At 35.5% G+C, this 26,536-nt stretch overlaps 1 protein-coding gene across 1 annotated transcript in view; it reads right to left on the bottom strand.

The window, feature by feature from the left end:
- Positions 1-10,505: 10,505 nt before the first annotated feature.
- ENKUR (enkurin, TRPC channel interacting protein) overlaps positions 10,506-26,536 on the bottom strand; it is a 37,660-nt gene continuing 21,629 nt past the window's right edge. The window contains exons 3-5 of the mRNA XM_054590332.1: positions 18,908-19,131; positions 15,368-15,514; positions 10,506-10,832 (exon numbers count right to left, since the gene is read on the bottom strand). Coding sequence (XP_054446307.1) covers positions 10,662-10,832; positions 15,368-15,514; positions 18,908-19,131 — 542 coding nt within the window. The 3' untranslated portion in view covers positions 10,506-10,661. The remainder of the gene's footprint in view (positions 10,833-15,367; positions 15,515-18,907; positions 19,132-26,536) is intronic.

The raw sequence follows: 26,536 nt of genomic DNA, 5'->3' as shown, positions 1-26,536 counted from the left end.
AAACATCGATGTGAGACAGAAACATTGATGGATTCCCTCTTGTACTCGCCTGACCGGGGACCAAACTTACAACCCAGGCATTTGCCATGATTGGAAATTGAACCAGCAACGTTTTGCTTTATGGGCCACAGCCAAATGGGCCACACTAGTCAGGGCAGAAAAATAATTGTTATAGCCCATAAACTAGGCTTCCAGTATTGCTGAACATCAGCTATATCATCACTGAGACAAGGAAGTAAGATGTTGAGCTACCATTCCTTTTTTCTTCTCATCCCGATATAGGGAGCAGAGTTTTCTCAGGCCCAGGGGGAAAAAGAACTCTATTTCCCTTTTCTCTGACAAAAATCCTTTTCCAGAGCTGATGAACAAAGAAAATGAGGCATAAATCCAGACATCCTGAGGTGTTTCTGCCCACGAGGTCTGAGATGGCACTAAGTTGTCCTGCAGAGCCAACAAGGCAAACTTAGAAAACAGGAAAAGCTTTCTACATCCTCTACCAGCCTCCTCTAACATCCTTTGTATCTCTTATTCCCTCTTCCTCTGTGGTCCTGTATCCAGATCTACCTTGAATGGTATTACTGCACACTCAAGACTCTTTTCAGTCTCCTATGCTGCCACTCCTCCTTTATGTGCCTCTCACCCCATTAGTAGGGCCCTTCGATCTATTTGGGAACTCTAACTCAGTAGTACCTGAAAAAGACTTGGTGGTGGAATTTCAGATACTATAGCATGCTGCTAGTGGCAGCCAGGGTGCTTGGAAACTCAGAATATCTCCTAGAAAGCCTGTATCCTTCTCGGGGTTCACCTTACACAGGGACTACTGTTTTTGGAGGCACAAAAGTTGAATCAGGTCTGATTACTCACTCTGCTCTCCCAACCCTTGCATTTCGGCTTCTTTTTAAGTAGCAAGATCTACTTCTAATCCTCGAGTAAGCCTGTGTTGTCCCTTTAGATATGAAGACTTATCGTTTTAGCATCTACAAGCCATGTTTGCTGAGGATGGGCTTTATGTGCCTAAGATATGAAGACATTTTAAAACTTTTATGTGTCTATCACAGAACTACAGAATCCATAGATCTTTTTGTAACAAATACTAAAAGTTGTAGTTTCATGTATGTATTTATTTGCTTTAATAAAATTGTGTCATGTAACTTTTTAAGAGAAAAATTCATAGAGGGCAATGAATTCGAAGAAAAAGATGGAGAAAGCTTTTTATTTGCAAAAATACAAATAAGAGTACTTTTTAAAACTGCAGTTTATGTAATATCGCTAGTTACAAAACCCCTGGAATGGATGAATTTTATCATGTGGGATAACATTTTAGGCCATCGTTGACATTTATCATTTCTTATCATTAACATTCTTAGGTCATTCCCCAAGGAATTCTAAAATTTTTCTAAGAAAATTTGCATCATTCTAAAGTAGGATTTGTTAAGCTTGATTGTCTTAGGAAAAAGAACTCATCCTTTTATTATCATTTTGCATAGCAACATCCCAAACACAGAAAACATGATGATGATGCTGGAAAATAGAGAGTCTGAGAGAAATACAGCCACAGAGAGACAGGTCATGTGTTCCCAGAAGCCGCATGAGGACCGTGTTGCTGCTCTCCCATGACAACTGCAAGGGGCCAGGCTCGCCTGTGGGTCTCATTTCCTGAAGGCCTTCCTAGCAATTCTCACAAACAAAGTTTTATTTTATTCTGAAATCAGGTGAAAAGAAAAAACTGATGTTTATTGAAAGGGGAAAAATCCTTTCAAGATGATGTGTACTCCCATAAGGACAGGCTGCATATTTTAGAAGTATAGTAAGTATGCACTGCTCTAAAACAGTTACCATAGAAACAAAACTTTCCCCCCATTAGATGGCAGGGTAATCACAGTAGTAAATTTCCACACAAATATCTAAGCTACACAAATTAAACATAAGCTGGGAGTCAAATCCAACAGAATGTGAATTTAATAGGCAGGCAGTAGAAGGGGAGGATAACAGCTATGATATTAAGAGAAAATGTTTGCATACTCAAAAATCAAACTATAAGTTTGCATTAAATAAGCCATCCAAATGGGCACTTTGATGCCCACTGTTTTTCATTCTACTTTAATTTCCCAGGGACGCATCGCCCCAGCCCTTAGCTAAGCAGTATCAAACAGGATTCTTCCGACCTGGGTTATAAGAATTTATTCTGAAAATAAGAGCAAAAGTGACATACTACCGCATAGGTACATAGTAGGGTTATGTGAGCAATGGAATATATTGAGTGGGTCAGTAATCATGGAAGCTTCCAGAATGAGCTGGATTTGAACCAGGTTTTAAAGACAAAGTAACATAAAGGAAGCAGAGGGGTGTTTTGGCAGAAGGGCTGTTACCGTATTTCATCTATCTTAAGATGTACATTTTTCACGTTTGAACGTCTCTGCAGTGAGGCTGCCTTACATGTGATGGTGTCTGATAGTCACTGTAAACCAGGTGGCAATTGTGATGTGAGGTCACACACATGTGAGCAAACTTGGTCACTGTCACTTCAAATGAGTTTTGTACATTGTTGGAACTACATATATTGAGTTTAATAAACATTTAAAATGTCTTACAAAAAATCTGCCTACCATTAATCCCTGAAACAAGGCTGTGTGTATACAGAAAGGTATGGAAACAGAGCAGAGTGGACAGTTTTACATTATATCAGTTGAAGAAAATGGCTGCCATTGGATGAAAAACCAATATCATCAAATCTTGCAGAAGAGGAATCAAATAAAATCTCAGACATCTTGTGTCTAATGTATCACCCACACTGCTGATGGCACAGAAAAATGGCAAGATATGAACATTGAAATTCTGCATAGAAAAGTGGTAAAGATGACTCCAGCTCTGAATATAAAGACATTTTAAGATGATCTTAACCTTCATCTTTTTATGTTACATAGGAATACATGAAAAAAATTTACACCTAAGTCAAAAAAAGTTCTTTTAAGAAGTCTAAAATAAAAATTCTTAGTGATAGCAAAGCATTGTGACAGTTTTTTCTTTCTTAGTGGTACATAAGATAGTCAGACATCCTATTATGATGACATCTTAGATTTAATGAGATATGGGTATGTGAAAAAGATAAGGTAACTATGATCTTAAGAACATGCAATAGAAAAGCAGAAGTTCAATATGAGGTAAAAAAAATCACACTACATGAGAACTTCAGAAAAATATTAGTTATCAAGTATAATAATTTTAGAATTATTGTCTTTTAAACATTTGAAGAATAATCTAGAACATGTGAATCCTGATGTAACTATTAAAAAGAACTTAAAAATTTTAAATACTTTAAAATGTATTTTAAGAAAATTAGCCTCAATGTGTTAACAGGATTATAATACCCATCTGAACACTCATGATAAATCCATTCCATTTTCATGAAAAATACCTGAGTTAAAAAAACCCCACATACCTATGATGAATTAATACCAGATAATTACATAAAATACACTTAAATTTATAATACTAGATAGAACCATAAGATTAAACAACGATGGAATAATGTATCTCTTATAAGGAGGATTATTCTGGTTAAGGATCTTGGTTTATATTTTTCCTTTTTGAGAATTTTCCATTTTATTTAATTTTTAAGAGCATAAGGGTCAATTGTCATTAACTTGTTTGGCTCATGCTGAAATAATTAGAAAATTTGAAAACTTGGAACCTTGACACATTCTGTAATTTACTTTTTATGTTATAAAATATATTTAGAGGAAACAGTCTTTTAGGTTTTATTACTGTATTTTAATTCCCCAAAGGGTGTGAAAAGGGATTTTTAAAAAAGCTTTGGGTACATTACAAAAGAAGTAATAGTAGTTTAATGCTATGGTAAAATGATGATACAAAATCTAAGATAATGTTACAATTTGAGGCCTAACTCACCAATCTGGCTATTTTCATCACCCATACCCTATATGGCCCTCATATTAGTGCTAGTCATCATCTTACTACGTGGGTGGCAGCTGCCTGTCATCTCAGTAATTCTAAAGAAAAGCCAGGGAATTTTTTTTAAGTGTTTGTCCAGATGAAATCACATATGGCCTCCAGGGTGCTCTGGGCCTGAAGCCTAAGCCTGCTGGCTGTGTAGAACCATAGCGCTTATCCAGAAGAAAATCCAACTGTCTCCTGAAAGCCAGTAAAGATAAAAGGAACCTGTGCTCGTCCAAAACAGCTCAACTCATGTGTGGGAATTTCACAAGATTAAGGTTTGTCCTCTGTGTCGGCCTCAGAAAGGCCAGGGAAGAGAAAGGAGACAACAGCTGAATCCCTCAGTTTTGTTGTGTTGTTTGCTTAGAAGAAACTTTGGATTGGATTGTTAACTTGGTCGTGATTAACCCTATTGGTGAATAGGGGGCCTTGAGCATGTAACAGCACTCTCTGGTTCTTATATGTACTTAGGTGATACATTGGGACAGAATCCTATGAAAAGTAAGACTTAACAGGCTTTCCGGGCCTTGGAAAGATCCAGCTCCTCTTTATAGTCATCGATCAGGGTGGCATGTACATGAAAGGTAAGGTTCTTGGGCAGTCTGGAAAACTGTGGACCCTTGTTATTCTATGGCAACGTAGTTGATACAATTGTCACTTGTACTGTCACAAAAAAGAAACCACATACCTGTTTACACCCTCAGGAAGAACTGCTTGGAAAAAGAACATTGTGGTGGGCTGGCTGCTTTTTGTTGTTTTTAGCAAGAGGCTATGAAAGAGAAGCACTCAGGCAGGTGGTGTACAGTTTCCACAGCAAGATGGAAGTGAATAGAGTTGTGCTGAGGGAGGTTAACAGACGGGCAGTAATGGAAGAATGCAAGAAGATCACCAAGGACAAAGATGTGTCATTAGAGACCAAGGCTAAGATCACCCACACCCTCTTATACCCAATTACTTTGTATGGATGCAAAAGTTGGACAGTGAAGAAGGGTAATAAGAAAAAAAAAAGATTCATCTGAAATATAGTGTTGGAGGAGAGCTTCACGGATACCCAGAATTGTCAGAAACACAAATGAGTTCTAGAACAAAGTAAGTCTACAACAACGCTGGAGGCAAAAAGGACAAAATTGAAACTGTCTTATTTCAGGCACATCATGAGAAGGCAGGGTTCTTTGGAAAAGACAATAATGCTGGGAAGAACAGAAGGCTGCAGGAAAAGAGAAAGACCAAATATGAGGTGAATTGACTCCATAAAAGGAGCCACAGGTATGTGTTTGCAGGAGCTGAGTAGGGCTGTTGAGGGCAGGACATTGTTGACACCACTCATTCATAGAAACATCACTCATTCAGAGCTGAGTCAATGGCACATAACACACGAGGGAGGTTCTGTGAATGTGGTCTGCTTTCTAAAGTTAATAAATGTGTGTCTTTCTAGTGCTGAAAGAGCCAGTCAAGAAAAAGGAAAACACAAAACACAGGAAGCAGTAGACCCAATGCAGATGGCACCACCAGGAAGGTGGAAACATCTCAGACTGGAATATTCAATATGGTGTGGCCAAGGACAGGGCAAAATCCCATAGCCATGGCTTCTCTTTCATCCAGACTGAACACATAGCCATAGTAAAAGGCAATAAAACTATTGCTTTCTTGATGGAATCCACAATATTGATGGTGTGTGGTTGATAGATTAGGAAGCAAAAAAGTTATTCCTTACATGAATGCTTACATTGATCTATGATGCCTCCCATGGGAAGAGTCTTCTGATCCCCATAGACTGTGACAGAAGAAAACCATGTATTTGTCATTATTTTTATATTAGGCATGCACATATGCATGTTATATTATTTGAAAAGATACACAAGAAGCCAGTCACAAGGCTTACTTCGGGCAAGGGGGTTTCAGTGGCTGTAGGAAAGGGGCATGAAGGAGACTTACTCCTACTCATCTTTGGGCACATTATGAATTTGAACCACATTTATAGATCACCTGCACACACAAACAAACACACAGAGTAAAATGAAACATAGTTTTGAATAAAACTACAAGCACACGTATATTTTGACCTAGTTATTTTTCTCCTGGGAATGATTTCCTACAAATATAACCAAATGAGGGAAATGATGAATGTTTGGAGTCACTGTGATATTGCTTAGGATAACAAATATTGAAAACAACTTAAATGAAGTAACTTAAATGTCATTAATAGGGCGCCGGTGAAATATATGTACAATTTAATACTGTGCAGCCACAAAAAGAGAATGGAGAACATTATGTATGGATAAAAAATGAGCTCTAGAAAATTATTAACTGAAAAGGGCAAGTGTTATTGCATGACGTCATTTGAATTTAAAAAAGTGAAATATATGTATACAATTGTGTATATTTTATGAGGACATATATATTCATTGCTTTTATAAAATATTTCTGAAAGCTGCATAAAAATTGATAAGATTGTCAGTCTCAAGATAAGAGAACTTGGTGGCAGTGATTCAGGGGTGGGGTAGACACTTTTATTCCAAAAGAACTCCACAGATGTTTTCCACATCAGCAATACCATTAAGATAAGTGCATATCCTTGTTCCATAGACAACACTCATTTGCATGCCTAAATTAAGGGAGTCAAAAATATATATAACCATCCAATCTTATTTTCTATAGAAGCAGCATCCTTTATGATAAAAAGTCTGCATCTAAAAACCGTATCTGCTTGTACATTTTAAAATTTATATGTGCATGGCCCTTTTATACCAAACCTGTGAAACATTATCTTCAGTTTTCAGGGATAATTAGTATTAATTTAGTCAGTTGCTAATTTCAGTTCTTTCTCATCAAGCACATTATGTGTGAAGAAAAAAAAATGCTATCACCCCTGTCCTCATTCAGCAATGAATGGAACAATTTTTTTATTGTAAAGACAAGATTTCTTTCTTTTTTAATCACATATATTTTCTAAGGGCATAGAGGCTGTGGCATGACCAGAGAGAATGTTCTTCTCTAATCAGAAGCAGCCTTTCCAGCTAAAAGACATCCCACTTTTTAAAGAAATTTTTTCCTCCTATCCCCCTCCCCATCTTTCTTCTCTCCTGTTCTCCCTTCCTTTTTTCTTCCAGCACTAGTTTCCTAAAGAGACCATCTATTTAAAATCCTTTACAGCGAAGAACACCCTGTGGTCAAAAACCTCAAATGACTATAATTAAGAAAGTTCTCATCTAAAAAGATCTGAAAACTAGAGATGGTTTTTGCTCTACTTAACATTCTTTCCAGTATGTCAAATGGAGGGTTGGGTTGATGAAGGCTGGAAGAAAGCATTGGCTCTGGATCCTCTAGTCCAGCACTTATCTGCATTCTGATCAGATTGGTGACCAAACTTTTACTTAAACTAAGTTGAAAATAGTCATATGGTTTTATAGTGATAGATCATTAGAAGTGAAAGGAGAGTTGAGCAGAATCTAGGTCAGTTTTTTTTTAACAGTGGAAACTAAAGTTGAAGTACACTAAGTGATTTCCCAAAGGTCACATTACTTACTGTCAGAGTCAAATCTGCTGACTTTTTTCACCACAGCACATTTCAGGAGGAAGAAACAAACCCTCCGGGAAAATGATCTTGCTCTTTTTGTCCCTTATCTATGTTTGTCTCCTATTTGTGGTAACTAGTGTTTATGAATAAATCACCTTCTGCAGGTTACTAAGAACTTGAAAATGAAATTAAATTTCCCTCTTCAGAGTTAAGTATGATATTCACCAGCTTTGGTCTCCTTAATTGCTGAAATTTTTTCTTGCATTGTTGAAAAGCTTCTTTCACTTTGGTGTTCAAATTGTGTTCATGTGGGTTGTATTAATAGGCACATTAAATCACATGCTAATGTTGTCACATTGGCCAATGACATCAACATATCTAGAGAGAATTTCAACAGACGAGTTTGGACTTCAAATAAAAACAGGAGCAGGGGAGTCAAAATTGACCTGTAGCCAGGTCAGAGCAGGGGAGAAAGCTTAGCCAAGGTATTGAGAATTTCATTCCTTGTCAAGGTTCTACCTTGGGGAAAGGATGTTCCTTTCTTGAATTTTCTTGGCTTCCGGGTTTCCTTCTGACCTCTCAGGACGCCTTTCATCTACTTCCTCCTTCCTGCTCTCCCATCTGACTTCTACATGAAAGATTTGCTGAGACCTCATTCATTGTCCTCTGACTCAATACATGTCCCCAGGTGATCTCATTCATACTGTTGAGCTCCCAGATTCACTGGTCTACCCCAGATCTTTTCTGACTGAAATATCTATCTATCATCTGTCTATTTATTTATCTTTCTATCATCATCATCTATCATCATCTAAATTTCCACTTAGATGCCACAAGATTGTCATATATACCTTGTCAAAAATTACCTTCTTGCTCTCTTCATTGTAACCTTTCCCAATCTGCTCCTCCTCTAGACTTCTCCAACTCAGAAAATGGCACTTCTACTGCCCAGTTTCTCAAATCAGAAATTTGGTTTTCATCCTTGAAACCTCTGTCTTCTTCTTCTTTCAATCTGTCACCAAATTCCATTTTTACTTCTTACATATTTCTTGAAGCCAACAGCTATTCTTTGTCTTAACTACCACAGCTTTGGTCTATGCCACTGTCTTTCTTACCTGAAGATTATGATAGTCTCCTAATTAGTCTCCCTCATGCATTCGTTCTTTCATTACAATCTATGTAGCAAGTGAGCATTTAAAACATCAACTGCATCATGCCATTACCCTGCATAAAACATGTCAGTGACCCTCTGCTTCCCTCTTTGTCTTCAGTTTGTAACTTTGTCCCTTCTCTAAGCACAATCCAGCCTCAGTGGATGCCTTTCTTCTATGGACTGAGGTTTTCCATCCTGAGATCTTTCCAATATTTTATTCTTTCTGCTTGGAAATCTTTTTCCCCCACAACCCTTATTTCCCCAACTCTCCCAACTTCTGCTAATTCTATAGTTTGTTTTCATATGTCAGATCTCAAAAAGCATCCTCTGAAAAGCAGCCCCTTACTTATAAAATCTAATTTAAGAATTACTTGATATTCTCTTGTATAACTTTCTATTTTTTTATCATTAATTTCAATTTATAATTATAAATGAATTTGTGTGATTATTTCTGTCTTCCAACATAGCTATTTGTTTTCTGTCCAGCAATTGGAACAGTTCCTGGCAAGTAATAGACAGTATTTGTTGAATGACAATGAATGAGCTCTGTTAGCTGAAGAAATTTTTATAATCTAAATTTTTTCTTTTTTTTTTAACTCTGTTCTAGCGAAGGTACACTTTTGCTTATTATTTGTTTTCCCACATAGCTTGATAGCTTGATAACTAGAAGAGAATGCATTGATCATTCAGGTGAAAGATATTTCTTAGTTTAAAAATTGATGTTTACTGTACCCTTTCATGATTAAAACAAACACACAAAACCTATGAATAGAAATAAGCTATCTCAACATAATAAAATCCATATGTTAAAAACCCACAGCAAACATTATACTCAATGGTGAAAAGACTGACAGCTTTTTCTCTATGATTAGGAACAAGACAAGAATGCCTGCTTTTACCCCTTCCATTCAACATAGTACTGGAAGTTCTAGCAAGCGAAATTAATAAAGAAAAAGAAGTAAAATGCATCCAAATGAGAAGGGAAGACGTTAAATTATTGTTTGTGGATTGTATAATCTTATATGTAGAAAACCCTTAAAGATTCCACACACCCAAAAATATGTTAGAACTAATACATGAATTCAGCAAAATAGCAGGATACAAAGTCAACACACGAAAATCAGTTTCAATTCTTATACATTAACAATGAACAATCTGAAAAGAGAAATTACAAAACAATCCTATTTAGAGTAGTGTCATATATACTTAGAAATTAACTTAACCAAGGAGGTAAAAGATGTGCACAATGAAAATTGCAAAACATTGATAAAAAAATCAAAGAAGATGGAAATACATCCCATGTTCATAGATTGGAAGGACCAAAAAGGAAAAGTAACATCCTATTTTAGTGCAATATATATAGTAGCAAGGTTTTGAAAAGTTTGATGTCAGGAAGGAGGCTATTCTCTTTAATGATGCATTTTATAAATTGTTTCCTTGATTTTATGTTACCTTCTTAATAGTTCTTCTTCCAAATGTAAGCCTTCCAGCATACATAACTTTATAGATATTGAAAATATTTGTATTGGGGAATAGCTGCAAATGAGAGAAGCTACCAGAGAATATATGTTGTTAAGTTTGTGGAGCTCTGAAACAATGTGTAGAAAACGTTTTACTGTAGTAAGAAAGCATATGCCACTACTTCTACTCAAAATACTTAACAGTTTTTAATGTTGTGTTCCTTGAATCATGTCGTGTAGAAAAAAATATAAAATACTGAGTACTGACTTTATTTTTCTGGGTTCAGAAATTGATGTTTATGTAAAACAAGTACATAATAATAATACTTACACTATAGAAGTGGTACAGATAACATTAAACTCTAATTAGTTTATACATGAAAAGCCTGAAATTGGTAAAAGAAAATTCTCTTGTGTAAGGAAAAAATCCAATTATTCTTTAAACATTACTTAAGCATTTGGTAAAGACTATTTTTATTCTCTTCATAGTATTTTCCTCTTTGAAAAATTTAGTTTCATTTGTAGGTTTTCCATGTTCTTTCTTACATTAGAATTACTATACTTTAATAATCCATTATTACTTATTGGCAATATAAATAATTTTGTGTTTTTCTATGACACCAATATCATGTTCCAGTTGCTTCATTTTTTCTTCCAGCTTCTGCTTATGGGCTTTCTTTGGCATGGAATCAAAGACTGAGAGGGACTGGAACTCTTTATGCACCTCTTCCCAGTTCTTTTTCAGCCCCTAAAAATGGTAAAGAAAACTATAAATACTAAAGTAAACTTCAAAAGGAAAGTACACTGTAAATAATAAAGAAAATTGCACTAGTAAGACAAATGTAAACAGGTTAAAAATGGACAAAAATGACTTTTAAAATGATATGTATTTATCAAGTACTTGGCCACAGTAGCAAAAAATACTGTACAGAGGCCAAACCCTGTCCTGATTGTGTGCTCAGTTCCCATTGGGAGTATTTATTTGCTCTGTTTTCAATGTTACTGTACTTGTTTTTACCATCAAATACGCGTATGCTGAGTTATGTGTAGTATGAAACTAAGATCACAGCAAATGCTTTGGTAAAAACAACTTAGAATTGAGGTGCTCAGGCAAAAACATTTTTAAACAGAAAATTATTTCTTTTAAAAAATTTGTTATTATTTTTTTATCCTCATCTGAGGACATGTGTATGAATTTTAGGGAGGGGGAAGGGAGGGAGAAAAAGAGGGAGGGAAACATCAATGTGTGAGAGAAATATCAATTAGTTGCCATTCATATGTGCCCCAGCCTGGGAATCAAACCTGTGAGCTTTTAGTTTGCAGGACAACTTCCAACCAACTGGCTATGGCCAGAAAATTATTTCTTACAAAATTTTAAAATATTTTTCTTTAGGATTTTCTTTTCAAACCATCATTCCCATTCTTCAACAGAGAAATCACATCAAAAGACTTATTCTGACTTGCATGGCCATGTTTTCTTACACCAGACTAAATGGAATTGTACAAAATACTAACATTCAATTTCACAAGAGATTATCTTTTATATCTCTTACAATATATTGGAATTCTTCCTTCATAGAGCCAAGGGATCCAAACTTCCCATTAATGTGTTTTAGAAATGACTGAAATGTCATTAAATGTAACACACATGATAATTTAATAATGTAGTTAATTTTTTATATTCTCAGTAACCAACAAATTCAACATTACGGATCTCTTAGGAGAAATAAAAGTTATTTCCATCTCTGCATAGTTACAATTTCTTATCACAGTGCACTAGCAGCCCCACTGACAAAATGGTATTAAACTACTAATTGAATTCATGCAATAAAAACTTGTAAATTAACACTTTCTTTTATTCACTATGGATGCAAATGTCACTTTTTTACAATAAAAAAGGTAAAACTGAAAGTACAATGAAAATATAGCCATGATAATATGGTCCTGGAAAATAATGGTCATACATTTAGGTTTATGGAAAGACTAAATGTGTCATATATGGTAATAATACTTTCATAATAAAGCCTTATAGTAAAAATTTGATCTTGTAGAAACTTTCCAAGGACAAAATAATTTCAACAACTTATACCATGCTTAAGTAGAAATAATTATAGGATACAGCATACTACATAGAATAGGTTGGTTGAAAAAAAGGATAACAAATTTTGAACACATGAGTGAGATTTTACTGAGGCTTTGGGAAAGGAGAAAGGTAGAAGGAAAAGTATTCAGGTTAATTTTTTAAGAGTGGGATGGTTTAACATAGTTCTTAATAGTATATAAGATATATTCCAAAAAGAAGTCCTCAGAGAAATTCTATTATTCCATCATCTTCCACTATTTGATGGGAAATATGTTTCCACAGTGCTTCTCAGGGGTGCCTATTACAGAGAGGAAATTTATACACTTCAAATACTAAAGCTTTTCCATTTCTAGTTGGTTGATATATTTTTAAATTTTTTATATTTTATTTTTTTTTTAGTTGGGTGATATTTCCATATTACTTGTGGTGACAGCAGCTGCATTTTTCTCTGTATTTCCTTTTAAAACATAGTTTGCTTTATCTTCCAGTGTGTACATTAATGTTTGAATCAAAGTCAATAGCCAGGAATGGGAATTAAATGTAACTAAGGTTTCATATTATATTAAAATAACATCTTTGCTGCTTTTTAAAACTTTTGTTATCTAAGTAAAAAAATCTTTTATCCATTGCAGCAATAGTGATTGTCCCTTATTTTTACTTCTGAATTTTTCCCTCTTCCATTTTTATGCTGAAACAAGATTGTTAAGTTTGGAAAAAACTTCAAATGAGGAGAAGCAGTCATAATATAGTGCCTTCATACAGTTTCATGCTCCTTTTGTACTCACCCCACCCCCATCCATTCTTTCCCTTCCTGCCGTTCACTGTGACTAGGAGTGGGGTGGGGTGGGGTGGGGTGGGTTGACTTTTGTGGACTACCCTCCACCACCCAGCTCTTTTGTCCTCCAGCTTTTGCCTGAGTTCAGCCATAATGGGACAGAGAGGTTGGGGCTTTTCTTTCCCTTCTCTCTTGACATTACCTGACCCTAGTTCTGGCTTATCCATCTGTGACAATGCCTGTCAGGTGGCGGGTCTTCTAGGCTTCAGTTCTCACTGGGCTCTGGTAACACGGTGTCTTGCCCTGCCCTTCAAGCCTCAGGGAGCTGCAGATTCCCACTGTCCTCAGTCCTGGGTACCACAATTGTTTCTTGTTGGTTTCCTTAGCCCCGCTTCACATCTGTAAATAGGTCCTTAAAAACTCTCTTCAGAGTCCCAGCTGAGTGTGCCTTCTATTTCCTGCTTCAGCACTCACTGATAGAGCTTCCTTTGGTTACTTCCTATGCATGTGTATATAATGCAGTGGAAAATACTGGCTTGGGAATTGGTTGATGTGGGTTTCAGTCCCTCTTCAGCTAAGGACTGCATTTGTTTTGCTCACTGCAGTGTCCTCCAGGCTGGGTTCGGTGTCTGGAATACAGTAGATGCTCAATAAATGTATCCATGGGTGAATGAAAAAAATGAGCCCACTTAACATATTTGCATTTTATATTCTTATCTGAAAACGAGTTTGGAATCATTAGACCAGATAATCTCTTCCACGTATAACGAGGCTGCTATTTCATGAAGAGAGAGCAGAAGAAAGTGGCCTGCTCAGAGATATACAACCATATTGTCTTAGACCTATAGCAACTCTTAGTGAGTAAGGGAAGCATGGTTCAGGGTTTGTCAGGAACATAGCCAGTGGCTTTGTTAGCACAGTGGCTACACTACTACACTGCCTGGCTGATAAGGCAGCAATGGAGGATCTGCTAGTGTTACATCAAAGGGCATGCGAAGAAACTCTGTAGTGTGTAGGTTAGAAAGTAAGGGCACTACAGCCAAAAAGGTGCGGGAGGGAAGAGCCTTTTCCTTTTGAGGGAAGTTCTGTTTCTTCACTTTTCAGCATCATTTAGATATAAAAATCTGGCTTTCACAAAAGCACGTACTCTCTAAAAATGGTAGAAACCAAGTAAGAGAGAAAGGGAGAGAGAGAATGAGAATGGGCCAAAGAATAGTTCTCTTCCTGAAAATGACATGAAAGTCTCACGTCCAGGTCTGCCAGTCTTCTGCCAGCTTGTCTTCTTTTCTTCTTTTCAGGTTACCATTATTAAACACCTACGTTTATACTGGGCAGTGGGTTAGGCACTGGGGATGCTGCTGTCAACAAAGAGACACTGTACAGCATTTGGCCACTCCTTGGATCCCCTCTCATTCTGCAGTTTAAGGCCCAGCTACTGACCTAAATATATCCTTCAGTGGATACTTGTGCCTTAGAACCTTATAAAACTTAAGATCTATACAGACATGCAATTTAATTTAATCATCAATTAAATTACAATACTCCTAGAGAAGAAACTTTCTTATATCCTCAGAACTTAGCATCATACTTGATATGGAACAGACGTTTACAAAATGTTTGTTGATGATGATTATGGCACTGATAAATGTTAAGAATTTATAACACATATGAATACATTTTTCAACAGAAATTAATGCAGTTAGAAAACAAGTTTTTCTGTTTTCAGAAGGTCACTAGAAATGGTTTTGTAGAAAGCTTTCAAAAATAACAAGTACCATTTTTATTTCTCTTACAAAGTAGTATGACTGTAGAAGAGTACAAGTATGTACTTAATAAATACAACCCTGCTCATATCCCCAATACTTCAAATGCTTCAGATAAAATTTTGCAGTAAACACTCAATGTAAATATTGTCTTACAATATTTTATTTTATTCAAAATAAAGAAAATATATGGAAAACCTAACACCCAGTTGCTTTAAAATTTGAACATTTGGCTTATAGGAAAGAAAAAACAATGTTGGTCTAGGGATAGCTTCAATTATTCTAGAGCTCCATCTAGTGAAAAATATCTGTTTTATGGGTATTATTTTTGTTTAAATTCAGGGACATTAGAATGAAAAAAATGCATTTTTGCTTTATTTATGCATGTTTGTTGAAGAAGGTGGGCTTCCTTACAACACTACTTCAAAAAAAAAAAAAAAAAGAAGAAGCTCACCAAATTGGAAACAAATAATAATCCCTACATAACAACTTTTGTTTTCCCAAAGTAGGTCATCTTTGCTGCATGTAGTTGTCACCATAACCAAAAGAAAGTCATCATATTTCAGAGTCAAAGTGCTGGCTTTACTCATTGTTGATGGCAGAACTTTCTTTCAGAAATGGTCTAAAGAATTTCATAGGAATAGAAATTATAGAACACTTACCTGCAGCACCGCTTCCCTTTCTTCATCGGAGAGCCTTTTCATAGCTGCTTTCCTCAGGTTTTCCTTGATGTAGTTATCATACTCTTCCTGGGCATTTTTTATTTCCTCATTTCTCTTACATATGTATTCAGGAGTGACACCATAATCCTTACAAAGATTTTTCAGAAAAAAGAATCAATAACCTGAATGCACTCTAATACGTGTGCACATACCAACCAATAACTGGGAGGAAAAGAAATGGTACAGACTTAAAGCCTTTAGTTAAAACACTTCAAAATGACAAAATTCAGTGATTTTTCCCCACATTGGGAACTATCCCAATTCTGTTTTAAAACCATCAGAGCTGTTATTTGCAGCAGGTTGTTTTCCCTGTTCTGAATGTTTCCGGCACCTGCTCTTGGCTGATGACTCAGCCCTTACTTTACCCCTAAGAGCTGGCTTTTCTTTATTTCTGCTTCAGCTTTTACTTTGAAATATCTTTAATATATTGAAGTCTTTTTAGCAAGGTCTTGTTAAATAAAAGATACATACTTCCAAGGCATTATAAAAACACGAGCTCTCAAAAGATAGAAAGCACATCTGCTTTAAGAGAAAATTGACTTGGATCCTAAGTGTTTGGGGAACTGCAAAATCCTGAGCTGCTCACAAGGACTGATGGTGATGTGATTAGATCTGTGATTCTTTAAGATTAGTGAATGTGTGTGATAGGTATCACTGTATTGAGATACAGAACTATTCCTTATATATTCTTCAAAAAATTATTTGTACTTGGTGCTAGGTATATTAGTGAATAAGAAAGGCAGTTTCTGTCCTCATGGAATGTGAGAGGAAACTCAAACAAAATAGGGTATAAAATCATATATATTATGTATTTTTATACACACACACACACACACACACATCCTCCAAGGTAAAATAAAAGTGAATAAGGGGGAAGAAAGTAATAGGAGCTATTTTAGATAAATAACAAGGTCAGGAAACACCTCTCTCAGAAAGCAACTGTTGAAAGAGGGTGGTCATTCAAACCATTCACAAATATTCTGGTTCTTGAGCACTTAGTAGGAGAATACTTTCCTGATACCCTTTAAGTAAGATGTAGCCATGTTACCTGACTTGCCCAATATAAGTGGAAGTGACCTCTGTACCTTTTGGGTAGAAGCCTTAAGAATTAATGGATAACTTGCCATGTTCCTTTTCTGTCTGGTATAGTGATGGGAAATGTTTTGTGTTGCTTGGGTCATAAAATGAGGACAGGAGGCAGAGCTTCCAACAGCCCTCAGTGGACATGTGGCACAAGCAAACAATACAACTTCGTTGCCTTCAGTTACTGAAATGTGGGAGTTACTTGTTATGACAGCATAACCTAACCCATCCTGCCTGAACAAGGGATAGAAATTCCAGTTGTGAATGTGTTTTGGAAAGTTGCAAAGCACTCTATAAATACATGCTAAGAGCACAGTATTCCAGTTAGTTAGTGCAGTGGTAAACAGTCTAATCCATCCTATGAAACACTGAGGGCAACACCTCATTGCAGCCCAGTACAATTACTGATATTTGTCATAACAATTTAGTGTCATTACAAAAGATTAAATTATATTTGGCATACTCTGTTTAATAAAAAGAATGCCATGATAAATTTTAGGAAAAAGAACAATTTCACAAGTGGGTAAAAGCTTCAGTGATCTTAAATATTCACATGTGTTGGATCACTGAAGGCTAATACATACTATTGATAATAATAATTGCATATATTATATATAAGATCATGCTTGTCTCCAGTTCTTTTATCAACATAAATTGGTTTAGGCTTTTTAGCCACGCCCATAATGACATCAATATCTACTCTTTATTGAATTTTTAGTAGGTATCAGGTATTATGTCATGTGATTAATATATTTTATATCACTTAGTTCTCACTCCAACCCTGTAATAAATTTAATAACTACTTAAAGATCACAGAGTTAAGTAAGTAGCAGAGTTAGAAAATGAAATGATGTCTTATTACTATTGCTAATATATCTCAGGCCATCATTCATGCTTCAGTTTGTTTTCACAAATTGTTTCTCATGGCACAATGGGCATATAATATTTTATTTGGAACTAAAACATGAGGTTTACTCATTTTTAAAAAATGACATTGTCCTTAAAAAAACTTACTATCTCACTCATCAATAATAGATTTTTTTAAAAAACTTAACTCTGATAAGTGGAAAGTTGAGTCAAGTCCTTCATGAGCTCTGGTTGCTTAGCCACCAACCCCAAGGTGACAATAATAGTGCACTGTTTGTATGGCTTGATAGACAAGCACAGGTAGACATACTTAATATTTTCCTCTCTCTGTAATGTATTTTTAGTTCAATTTTCTGCTTAAGGCAGAAAATACATTGAAGTGGACAGCTTAGGCAGAAGGCAGCCAGAAGGAGGAGTAGAGTGTGTGGCAATTGGTGGTATGACTATCAAAGGGGAAGAGTTTTTATGTGATGGTGGAGAAATAACAGACCGGAAATAGCTTTAAAGAGCAAGGAGAGTGAAATTTCTGCTTTTCTACACCTTATGGGACAAGGGCTGTGAGCAGCCTCCAGGGGCCACAGAAGGAGGTAGTATCCAGAGCAGGTTGAAATAATTGGCATGTGCTGCCGACTCCTAGGTTCCTGCTAAAGTCTTCCAAAGGTGTTTCAGCCTACAGAACAGGCAGTGTTCTCTGACAACAGCCTTGAGGTTCCTGTTTTGATTTCTCACAGTAAATCTCTGACTACCTCAACGCAAGCACCTCATACATCACTAATACAATTTGATTTCTTTTATTTCTCTTCCTTTCTTCCTTCCTTATTTTGCCACACCTTATTATTATATATTATTGTTCTTTAAGGTTTTGGCACTTATATTTTACTTTATGTGTTACAAGTACTTTTATTCTCTATACAAAGTAAAATGGGTTCTCGATAAGGTATTTTTTGGTAAGTTTTTAAAATTTTAAAGATCTTCTATATTTAAACAGTTTAACCCAAGCTTCTATAATTTTCACCAATGAAATGTGTTTGTCTGATTAGTGCCTTTTCAAATAGCAGTGAAAATCCCAAAAGGACTAGATTGCTGTACAGTACTTTCAAGGCCTGCTTTACTTCAAACTAACAAGTGAATATATTCAAGTTGAAACAGCAATGGGAATTAGCTTATACTACTCTGATAGGATGGATGGCTCTAAATTTATTTCTCTTATTCTGCTACCAAGACACTGAAACCTAGTGACTAAATCTTACGATCTTTTGAAAGGTTATTCCTTCTAGATTTATAGTAAGAACTGTGCTTTTAATGACATATCTACCTCTCCCAGAATTAATAACTTTTAGAGAATGTCTGTTATAATTATTAAATATGTTAAAAATTTCATTACATTCAATTTGCAACAAACACAGATTTCAGCAGAATAAATAATTTGTCCAGTCAGAACACTATTAATGATAACATAGATAATTATTATGAACACTATATTTGGATTATTTGAATCTCAGTTCTAAAAGTAATATAGGATAGTATTACCTTTTTATTAATGTACTTTGGAACTAGTCCAGAAGTTTCAAGATCATGCTTGTCTCCAGTTCTTTTATCAACATAAATTGGTTTAGGCTTTTTAGCCACTCCCATAATGACATCAGCTGCATTTGAAGTGACAAAATTTTTTTCGCTCTGTACTCCCATGACTGGATGATCGGTCCTCAATGGCACAGGAGGCTTTCTGGGCTTATTCCGATCAAACTTTTTTTCTGTTAAACAGAGCATTTCCTTGTTATTAAACCATAAACATTGTTACTGCTATCTATAACATCCCAATATTTTACCACTAGAATATTGAAATTTTAATTAATAATATAGTCAAATATTTAAAGTAAAAATCAGTAATCATTAATGCAAAATATCAAGGGCAATATAATCAATTGAAGAACAGTATAAAAATCTAAGAAAAGAAGATAAGTACCCCAATTCATATGCTAGCTAACTAATACACTTTGACTAGCTATTGTGAAAATATTTTCTTACAAAGATTTCAACAATAAAAGTTTAACTTTCCCATTGAAAAAATTTTTTAAGAATTAAAATTTTTTCAGAGTACTGTTAATATTACTAATAATTAATTCTTCAGAAGAAAGTTACTGTAAAACCACATGTAAATAAAAAAAACACTTGATGTTTAGAAAGTCCATGAACCTATGGATTTTTAAATTGATCTACTATTATAAGGCATAAAAATCATGTGATAACTATGTACCCAACATGCAGCATAACAAATAAAACATTACCAATATAACTGAAGTTTTTTTATTCACTCCTCCCTGATTGCATCTTACCTCCTAAAAAAACTGCTCTCCACACTTTATTTTATTTCTCTATAACAAATTGTTTTCATTAGCAGCGGGAGAAACTGGTCATTTTTATATAGTCTCTTTAACTTGACCATTTCATCTATTTTGATAGAACCATATTAAAATGGTGTGTAAAAATATTAAAATGTAAAATAATTACAATTTATTTCCAAGAGCCAAAGGCAACAACTCTCTTGAAAAACATTACTTGAATCTTAACCGTGACACACTAGCGACTTTGACGTTACTTATTTCTGCATTGTTGGAGCTTTTCATGAATTTATGTAACTTTTATTATAAAATATACAGGGTGGGGCAAAAATAGGTTTACAGTTGTAATACAAATAAATAATAATACAAGAACAAGCTGTTTTTCATACTCACAACTGTAAACCTACTTTTGTCCCACCCTGTACTTACTATTGAAAGTCTATGGACTGGGTTAACCTCTTGTTATGGGCTGAATTGTGTTCCCCCAATATTCATATGTTGAAGACCTAACCCTTACTACCTCAGAATGTAACTGTTTTTTAGACAGGATCTTTAAAGAATCCTTAAGTTAAAATGAGGCCATTAGGGTGGGCCCTAATCCAAGATACAGAGGGAAAACCATGTGAAGAGGAAACAGGCTGGCATCTACAAGGGAAGAGAGGCCTTAGAAAAAACCAACCCTGACAACAACTTGATCTTGAATCTAGCCCTCAGAATTGTGACAAAATAAATTTCTGTTTAAGCGACCCTGTCTCTGGTACCTTGATATGGAGCCCCAGCAAACGAATACACCTCTGATATTAGTTCTATCTATATGCCCAGAAACATTATAAAGGAGTTTTGAATATTCATTTATTAATTAATTCATGCAACATATTTTTGTTGACAGATTACTATGGCCCAAATAATGCTCTAAGAACTGCATATACAGCAGTGAAAAGAGACAAAGTTCCTGTGCTCATTGAGTTTATATTATAGTAGGGGAAGAAAAATAGAAGTTAATATATAGAATATGATAGATATATTTAGTTGAACTATATGTGAAATTGGTTACTGTTTTTGACCTACAAAAATCACATCTTCTTTCTGCTTAACATACTACTGAGGTATGAGCACTGTTAGAAATTGAATTATGGAGGTTTTAGGTTTTTAAAAAATTATTATTCAGTTACAGTTGTCCCCACTTTCCCCCCATTACTCTCCCCAGCCCTATCCACCCACCACCTCCCACATTCAATTCTCCCCCACCCTTGCCTTGTTGTCTTTGTTCAAGGGTCCTTCATACATCTTCCTTGACAACTCCTCCACTTCCTTCTTCCTTTACCCCCCATCCTCCGCCACTCTGGTCACTGTCAGTTTGTTCTGTATTTCCAAGTCTCTGGTTCTATTTTGCTTGCTTGTTTGTTTTGTTGATTAGGTTCCACTCATACGTGAGATCATATGGTATTGTCTTTCACCACCTGGTTTATTTCACTTAGCATAATGCTCTCCAGTTCCATCCATGCTGTCACAAAGGGTAGGAGTTCCTTCTTTCTTCCTGATCCATGGTATTCCGTTGTGTAAATGTACCATAATTTTTTTATCCACTCATTTACTAATGGGCACTTAGGCTGTTCCCAGCACTTGGCTATTGTAAATAATGCTGCTATGAACACAGGGGTGCTTAGGTTCTTTTGAATTGGTGTTTCAGGATTCTTAGGGTATAATCCCAGCAATGGAACTTTCAGGTCAAAAGGCAGTTCCATTTTTAGCTCTTTGAGGAAATTCCATACTGTTTTCCACAGTGGCTGCACCAGTCTGAATTCTCTCCAACAGTGTAATAGGGTTCCTTTTTCTCCACAACCTCACTAGCACTTGTTGTTTGTTGATTTGTTTATGATGGCCATTCTGATTGGTGGGAAGTGGTAACTTACTGTGGTTGGCTAGCGATGATAAGCATCCTTTCATATGTCTCTGGTTCTCTGTATGTCCTCTTTGCAGAAGTGTCTGTTCAGGTCCTTTGCCCATTTTTTAATTGGATTGTTTGTCTTCCTGGAGTGGAGTCCTGTAAGGTCTTTATATATTTTGGAGATCCAACCCTTGTCTGAGGTATCATTGGTGATTATGTTTTCCAATACAGTTGTTTCCCTTTTCATTTAGCTGATGTTTTCTTTAGCTGTGCAGCAGCTTTTCAATTTGATATAGTCCCATTTGTTTATTCTTTCCTTTATGTCCCTTGCTCTAGGGGACATATCAGTGAAAATATTCTACATGGAATATCTGGGATTTTCCTGCCTATGTTCTCCTTTAGGACTTTTATGGTGTCGCAACTTATATTTAAATCTTTTATCTATCTGGAATTTATTTTTGTGTATGGTGTAAGTTGGTGGTCGAGTTTCATTTTTTTGCATGACGCTGTCCAGATCTCCCAATGCCATTTGTTGAAGAGGCCATTTTTACTCCATTTTATGTTCCTACCCCCTTTGTTAAATATTAATTAACCATAGAGATATGGGTTTACTTCTGGGCTCTCTAATCTGTTCCATTGATCTATGTGTCTGTTCTTATGCTAGTACAAGACTGTTTTGATTACAGTGGCCTTGTAATATAGTTTGATATCAGGTATTGTGATCCCTCTTATTTTGTTCTTTCTCAAAATTTTTGAAGCTATTTGGGGTCATTTATGCTTCCATATAAATTTTTGAAATGTTTGTTCTATATTTGTGAAATATTTCATTGGTATTTTGAGAGGGATTGTGTTGAATCTATAAATTGCTTTGGGTAATCTGGACATTTAGATCATGTTAATTCTTGCAGTCTATGAACATGGTATATGCCTCCATTTATTTGTGTCTTCCTTAACTTCTTTCTTCATTGTTGTGTAGTTTTCTAAGTATAGATCTTTTACTTCCTTGGTTAGGTTTATTCCTAGGTACTTTATTTTTCTTGTTGCTATAGCAAATGGGATTTTTTTCCTGATTTCTGATTCTGATATTTCATTGTTGGTATACAAAAAATGCCTTTGATATCTGAATATTGACATTGTATCCCACCATTTTGCCAAATTCACTTATTTGGTCAAGTAGTTTTTTGGTGGAGTCTATGGGGTTTTCTATGTACACTATCATGTTATCTTCAAACAATGACAGTTTTGCTTCCTCCTTTCCAATTTGGATGCTTTCATTTCCTTTTCTTGTCTGATCATTGCAGCTGGAACTTCCAATACCATGTTGAATAGAAGTTGTGAAAGCAGACAGTCTTATCTTGTCCCTGATCTTTGTGGGAAACTTTTAGTTTCTGCCCACTGAGTACAATGTTGGCTGTAGGTTTCTCGTATATGGCCTTTATTATGTTAAGGTATGTTCCCTCTACTCCCATTTTGCTGAGTGTTTTTTATCATAAATGGGTGCTCAACCTTATCAAATGCTTTTTCTGTATCTATTGATATGATTATGTGATTTTTGTCTTTCCTTTTGTTTAAGTGATGTATTACATTTATTGATTTGTAAATATTGTGCCATCCTTGCATCCCTGGGATGAATCCCACTTGATCATGGTGTATGATCTTTTTAATGTATTGCTGCATGCAGTTTGCATGCAATATTTTGTTGAGGATTTTAGCATCTATGTTCATCAGTGATATTCGTCTGTAGTTTTCCTTCTTTGTTGTGTCTTTATCTGGTTTTGGGATTAGGATGATGCTGGAGTCATAAAAAGAGTTTGGGAGCCTTCTCTCTTCTTGGATATTTTGGACTAGCCTGAGAAGCATAAGGGTTAGCTGTTCCTTAAATGTTTGGTAAAATTCTCCTGTGAAGCCATCAGTTCCAGGGCTTTTTTGTGCCGGGAGTTTATTGATTACTGCTTCAATTTCACTAGCTGTTATTGGTCTGTTCAGACTTTCTGCTTCTTCCTGATTCAGTGTTGGAAGATTGTATTTTTCTAGAAATTTGCCCATTTCACCCAGGTTTTCAAATTTCTTGGCATATAATTGTTCATAGTAGTTTCTTACAATCCTTTGTATTTCTGTGGTATCAGTTCTGTGGTATCATTTCTCCTCTTTCATTTCTGATATTATTTATTTGGGTCCTCTCTCTTTTTTTCTTGATGAGTCTGCTTAAAGGCTTGTCGATTTTATTTATCTTTTCAAACAACCAGCTCCTGGATTGGTTGGTCCTTTGAGTTGTTCTTTTAGTCTCTATGTCATTTAATTCTGCTCTGATCTTGATTATGTCGTTTCTTTTACTCGCTTTGTGCTTTATTTGTCATTGTTTTTTCAGTTCTTGAAGCTGTAGGGTTAGGTTGTTTATTTGAAATATTTCTATCTTTTGTAGGTAGGACTCCATTGCTATGAACTTCTCTCTCAGGACTGCCTTTGCTGTGTCCCACAGGTTTTGGATTGTTGTGTGTTCATTTTCATTTATTTCCAGAAACTTTTTGATTTCTTTCTTGATCTCATCATTGACCCATTAATTGTTTAATAACATGCTATTCAGTATCCATGAGTTTGAATGTTTTTGAGTTTTTTCCTTGAGGTTGGTTTCTAGTTTCAAGTCCTTGTGGTCCGAGAACATGCTTGTTATTATTTAAATTTTCCTGATTTTGTTGAGGCTTGTTTTGTGTCCTGTCATGCGGTCTATCTTTGAAAATGTTCCATGTGCATTTGAAAAGAATGTGTATTTTGATTCTTTGGGATGAAAGGTTCTATGTATATCAGCTAAGTCCATTTGATCTAATGCATCATTCAGTTCCAAAATATCCTTGTTGATATTTTGTTTGGAAAATCTATTCATTGTTCATAGTGGGTTGTTAAAATCCTCTACTACAAAGGTATTGCTGTCTATTGCTTTCTTGAAGTCCTCCAAGATTTTTCTAACATATTTGGGACCTCCTAGGTTGGGTGCATATATATTTACAATGTTTATGTCTTCTTGATGGATTTTTTCTTTGATTATTATGATGTATCCTTCTGTGTCTATTTTTTATGGCCTTTTTTTTTGAAGTCTATTTTGTCTGATATAAGTATTTCTACCCCAGCTTTTATTCCCTATCCATTTGCTTGGAATATTTTTTTCTAATCCTTTACTTTCAGTCTGTGTAGGTCTTTTATTCTGAGGTGACTCTCTTGTAGAAAGCATGTATGTGGGCTGTGTTTTCTTATCCATTCAGCTACCCTATGTCTTTTGATTGGAGCATTTAATCCATTTTCCTTTAAGGTTATTATTGATAGGTACTTATTTGTTGCCATTTTTACCATAATTGTGGTTCTCTCTCTCTCTCTTTCTTCTCCTTTTTTATAGCAGTCTCTTTATCATCTCTTGCAGTGCTGCCTTGGTGGAGATGTACTCTTTTAGCCTTCTTTTGCCTAGGAAGCTTTTTATTTCACCTTCTATTTTAAATGAGAGCCTTGTTGGATAGAGTAGTCTTGGTTGCAAGTCCTTGATTTTCATTATTTGGAATGTTTCTTGCCATTTCCTTCTGGCTTGTAGTGTTTCTGTTGTGAAGTCAGCTGCTAGCCTCATCGGTGCTCCCTTGTAGGTTACTTCCTGTTTCTCTCTTGTTGCTCTTGAGATTCTTTCTTTCCCTTAAAAATTTGGCATATTAATTATTATGTGTCTTGGAGTGGGCCTCTTTGGGTACCTCTTGTTGGGACCCCCTGTGCTTCCTGAACTTGCATGGTTTTTCCCCTCTCCAGGATAGGGACATTTTCTGTCACTATTTTTTCAAACAGGTTTTCTGTCCCTTGCTCCTTTTCTTCTCCTTCTGTATTCCTATGACTCAAATGTTGTTGCATTTCATGTTGTCCTGAAGTTCCCTTAAGCTATCCTCCTATTTTTTTAGTCTTTTTTTTTTTTTTCATGCTGCTTCTCTAGCTGGGTATTTCATTCTAACTCATCTTCCAGCTCACTCATTCAGTCCTCTGCTTCATCCAGACTGCTTGTGATTCCTTCTAGTATATTTTTTATTTCAAAATATTGTATTCTTCATTTCTTCCTGGTTCTTGTTCATAGTTGCTATTTCTTTTTTTCATGCTGTTGTAGTTCCCATTCAGTTCTTGTAGCTGTCACTGAATTCCTTAAACATCCTTATAACTATTCTTTTGAATTCTATGTCTGATAGTTTGCTTGCCTCCATTTCATTTAGTTCTTTTACTGGGGATTTTTCCATTCCTTTTGATTGTGGGTTCTTTCTTTGTCTCCCTATTTTAGGTGAATCAAATTATGGAGTTTCTATTAAGGATGGAGCAGAGAATAAGACTTTGTTGTGGAACCCAAATAGTTTCCTTCTACCAGATACACCTAACCAAATAAAATTTGCATGATTTGTTTGACTACAAAATCAGGGGTATTCATCCTCTAGATGTTCACATAGAAAATATTCAGGAGCCAAATTTAATTATGAATTGAAAGTGTATGAAAATGACTCATAACTTTAAGAGAATCAATATTTTTATTAATGTTTTATATAAGAAGTAAAACTGAATTCTCAGAAAATGAGAAAACTGTTTAGAAAGACTAAAAAGTCATTCTTAGGTGAGTAAGTAAAGTAAGTTATAACTCATGGTTGTTTGTGGTTGTCTATCTGTTGGTGCCTTAATCCTACACCTGCCTTTCCCTGATGTTATATTTATCTAAATATCATCTTGTCTCTTATCCCAGGAGTAGGGGTTGACTATGTGGTGAGGCTTGGATAACAGGGTGAGAACATTTCTTCACAATTTATTTGGTGGTAGTGATAATAAACCTGAAAGCCAAATGGTTTAGTTTTTTCAGGCTATGTAAAAATGCCAATGCCAACATAGCTTTGTTGTCCTGCAGATGTTCTATCAGCTGAATTTAGA

This window comes from Pteronotus mesoamericanus, unplaced genomic scaffold, assembly GCF_021234165.1.
Source record: "Pteronotus mesoamericanus isolate MK-2021 breed Mesoamerican mustached bat unplaced genomic scaffold, CSHL_Meso_final contig_130, whole genome shotgun sequence".
Classification (NCBI taxonomy): Eukaryota; Metazoa; Chordata; class Mammalia; order Chiroptera; family Mormoopidae; genus Pteronotus; species Pteronotus mesoamericanus.
This window is presented reverse-complemented; position numbering and strand designations above follow the sequence as displayed.